This window comes from Sinocyclocheilus rhinocerous, unplaced genomic scaffold (genome assembly GCF_001515625.1).
Source record: "Sinocyclocheilus rhinocerous isolate Xijiao unplaced genomic scaffold, SAMN03320098_v1.1 scaffold591, whole genome shotgun sequence".
Classification (NCBI taxonomy): domain Eukaryota; kingdom Metazoa; phylum Chordata; class Actinopteri; order Cypriniformes; family Cyprinidae; genus Sinocyclocheilus; species Sinocyclocheilus rhinocerous.
This window is the reverse complement of record NW_015641476.1, coordinates 2,476,732-2,479,451: the sequence shown is the minus strand read 5'-3', so window position 1 is coordinate 2,479,451 and position 2,720 is coordinate 2,476,732. Positions and strand designations below refer to the sequence as shown.

Below are 2,720 nucleotides of genomic sequence, written 5' to 3'. Positions count from 1 at the left end.
CATACCAGGGTGATTATGAACATGAAATTATCCAGCCATGGCTTCCTGTTTCACAGAAATATAAATAAGAGGGAAAACAAAGGCCAAATTCCAAATTAATCACCCATCACAATGAGAAAACCAAAGAATATATTTCTGATGTGCAGCAAAAGATAATTGAGCTTCACAAATTAGAAAGTGGCTTTAGGAAAAGAGCTAGAGCAGTGAAAATTCGAGCACCTACATCACCACATGTTGTTTGGGAGGGCTTCAAGAAAAAAATCATCTCATCCAAAAACAATCTCCAGCATATTCTGTTGTCAGACATGACTGGAACTTCAAACGGGACTGGCTTCTATGGTCAGATGTAACTAAAAAATTTGCTTTTTAGCAACAAACACTCAAGATGGGTTTGGTGAACACAGGGATAAAAAGTACCCCATGTGTACATGAAAAATACTGCTGTATTTTTAATATATTATAATGGGCCATGTTTGGATCTTCCAACCGGACAATAATCTTAAAAACAACACAAAAATGGGTCACTGGGCACAGAACCAAGCTTCTGCTATGGCCATTCCAGTGCCCTGACCTGCACCTTATAGAAAATGAGTGTGGTGAACTGAAGAGGAGAAACACCGTCATGGAGCTGGGAAGTGAGGAGGAGAGTTTGAGTGGCTAAAGACTCTCCAAGGACCACAGCTGGAGAACTGCTGAAAAAGGTTGTTTTGGGGTCAGAAAACCTTAAAAAAAAAACCCTGGTGTGCTAAAAATTGTGAATATGAATGGGAATATATTTCAGATATATTTTACTCATAAGAATTTCTAGGGGTACCAGTAATTGTGTCCAACGTGTATTTGAGAAAAAACATTTATTTCATAATGATATTTCCCCCCATTTTAAATTCTTATTCTCCAATGAAAGGTTAGAGTTTTGTGATTTTTTTTGTGAAAGGATTAACAATGCAGATTTATTTTCATAGCCTTCTTTGATCATATTTACCAAGGGTACCAACAATTCTGACCATGTGTGTAGCTGTTAGAGGATAAGTTAGTCATTTATTTATAATGTATAATGTTATTTTAGAAAGTGCAGAATATAATATATAGAAGTATATAAAGTATTTGCATATTTTTCCCTTGCTTAAATACTACTATAATCCAATTCCGACTGAACTAGGATAATAAATATATACCAATATTATAGAAAATCATGGTTGGATTGATCTCTACTATACATATGTGTGGCTGTCATTGTGACATTACTTGCTGGTGCCCCAGTTCAAACATGAATACAGTTACAACATGCATTGAAAAGAATGTTGAATTGTTCCAGAAAGTGTTGACACTGCACTCTTTTACTGTCCGTTTATGTTCCTGTGTTGTCTGTTTAGGTGTGTATGAAGGAGAATCTGTTCAATGTATTTTGGTTCATCATATTTACATGTGTTCTCTTGCATCTTCTACTGATGTGTTTAAGCTTTTACATGTGTGCATTTGAGTTTCTGTATGCACATATAGCTAAAGGCTTTTACAAAATATAGGCAGCATACTGTATGTGTTTAGCATATCAATACAAAGACAGACTACAGAGAGCGCAGCAGAAAGAGTATGAGCATTCTAGCACTCCCTGTTTCTATGTACCTGCTGTATTTAAGGACCGCCTTAGTGGCCACCACGAGCTGACATGAACATCTTTACTAAGGTCCCCGGACTAGTCAAAAAAACCAGGTATGTTTGCGGTGCATTTGGACACCAAATTTTCGAGTTTCAATCAGATCTGCACCTCCCAAGAGGACTGTATTAATCATTGCAGAAAAAGGCAGACCAACATCCATGACTCATAACAGATTTGTGGAAGAGAGTAAATATATAGTTCTGATCACAACCATACCATTTAGACAGCCCTGAAATAACATACTGCTATGCTTTAATTGGCAAACAGAATTGTTCCACACATAAATTCACACAAATATACATTTACCTTGCTATGGAACAAATTAAATTTAACTTTAATTTAAATGTTATATCATAAACATTTGGAAAGAAAAGAATCCATTTAAAAATAAAAGAGTATTTGACTTTTTTCTCTAGCAAGCTGGGGTCTGTGCTTCAACGTGCCTTCTACGGGTCCAGTGGGAGGGTAAGAGTTTATTTGGATGGCAATATTTTATAGATTATCCCTGCATAGTCACTCAGCATTGAGTTTGATGCTGATTAATAATATATCAGTAGGGAATTTTCTGTTAACTGTTTGCTACTCTGTTTATTTCTTCTTATGCTGTTTTAGAGGTGTTTAAAAAAAAAAAAAAAAAAAGGAAAATTCGCTGAAAAAGAAGCTAGGTTTTAGTTCAAGGTATCTGTATTCTCCCCAAATTATTTTAATCCTATTGTGCTTAGTAAATACTTGAATAAATGTACATGTTCAAGTGGTGTTTTTTTTTTACATTAGTTTGTGTTTTTTTCAGGTGACCCTTTTCGAGCAGAGGAACTTTGCAGGTCGGCGACTGGACCTGACCTCTGACTGTCAGAAATTGAGCGAAAAAAATGTTCCTGACAGATGCAACTCTGTCCAGGTGGAGAGTGGAGCATGAGTGGTAGTTTTGTATCACAAGACCTTATTTTAACATTTATAAATGCAACATTAATGATTACTCCAAATTTTGATTCAATCAAAACATTTTTATAGCTAAACTAAATCATTTTTGCTTTTTTTTTCTTTTTTTTTGTTAAATGTAATG

The 2,720-nt window shown here is 35.2% G+C and overlaps 1 protein-coding gene across 1 annotated transcript in view; it reads left to right on the top strand.

Annotated features, from left to right (window-relative positions):
• The first annotated feature begins 1,625 nt into the window (after nucleotides 1–1,625).
• LOC107755101 (gamma-crystallin N-A-like) overlaps nucleotides 1,626–2,720 on the top strand; it is a 2,749-nt gene continuing 1,654 nt past the window's right edge. Inside the window, exons 1-3 of the mRNA XM_016571774.1 lie at nucleotides 1,626–1,710; nucleotides 2,074–2,122; nucleotides 2,448–2,569. Of these exons, the coding sequence (XP_016427260.1) occupies nucleotides 1,667–1,710; nucleotides 2,074–2,122; nucleotides 2,448–2,569 (215 nt within the window). The 5' untranslated portion in view covers nucleotides 1,626–1,666. The remainder of the gene's footprint in view (nucleotides 1,711–2,073; nucleotides 2,123–2,447; nucleotides 2,570–2,720) is intronic.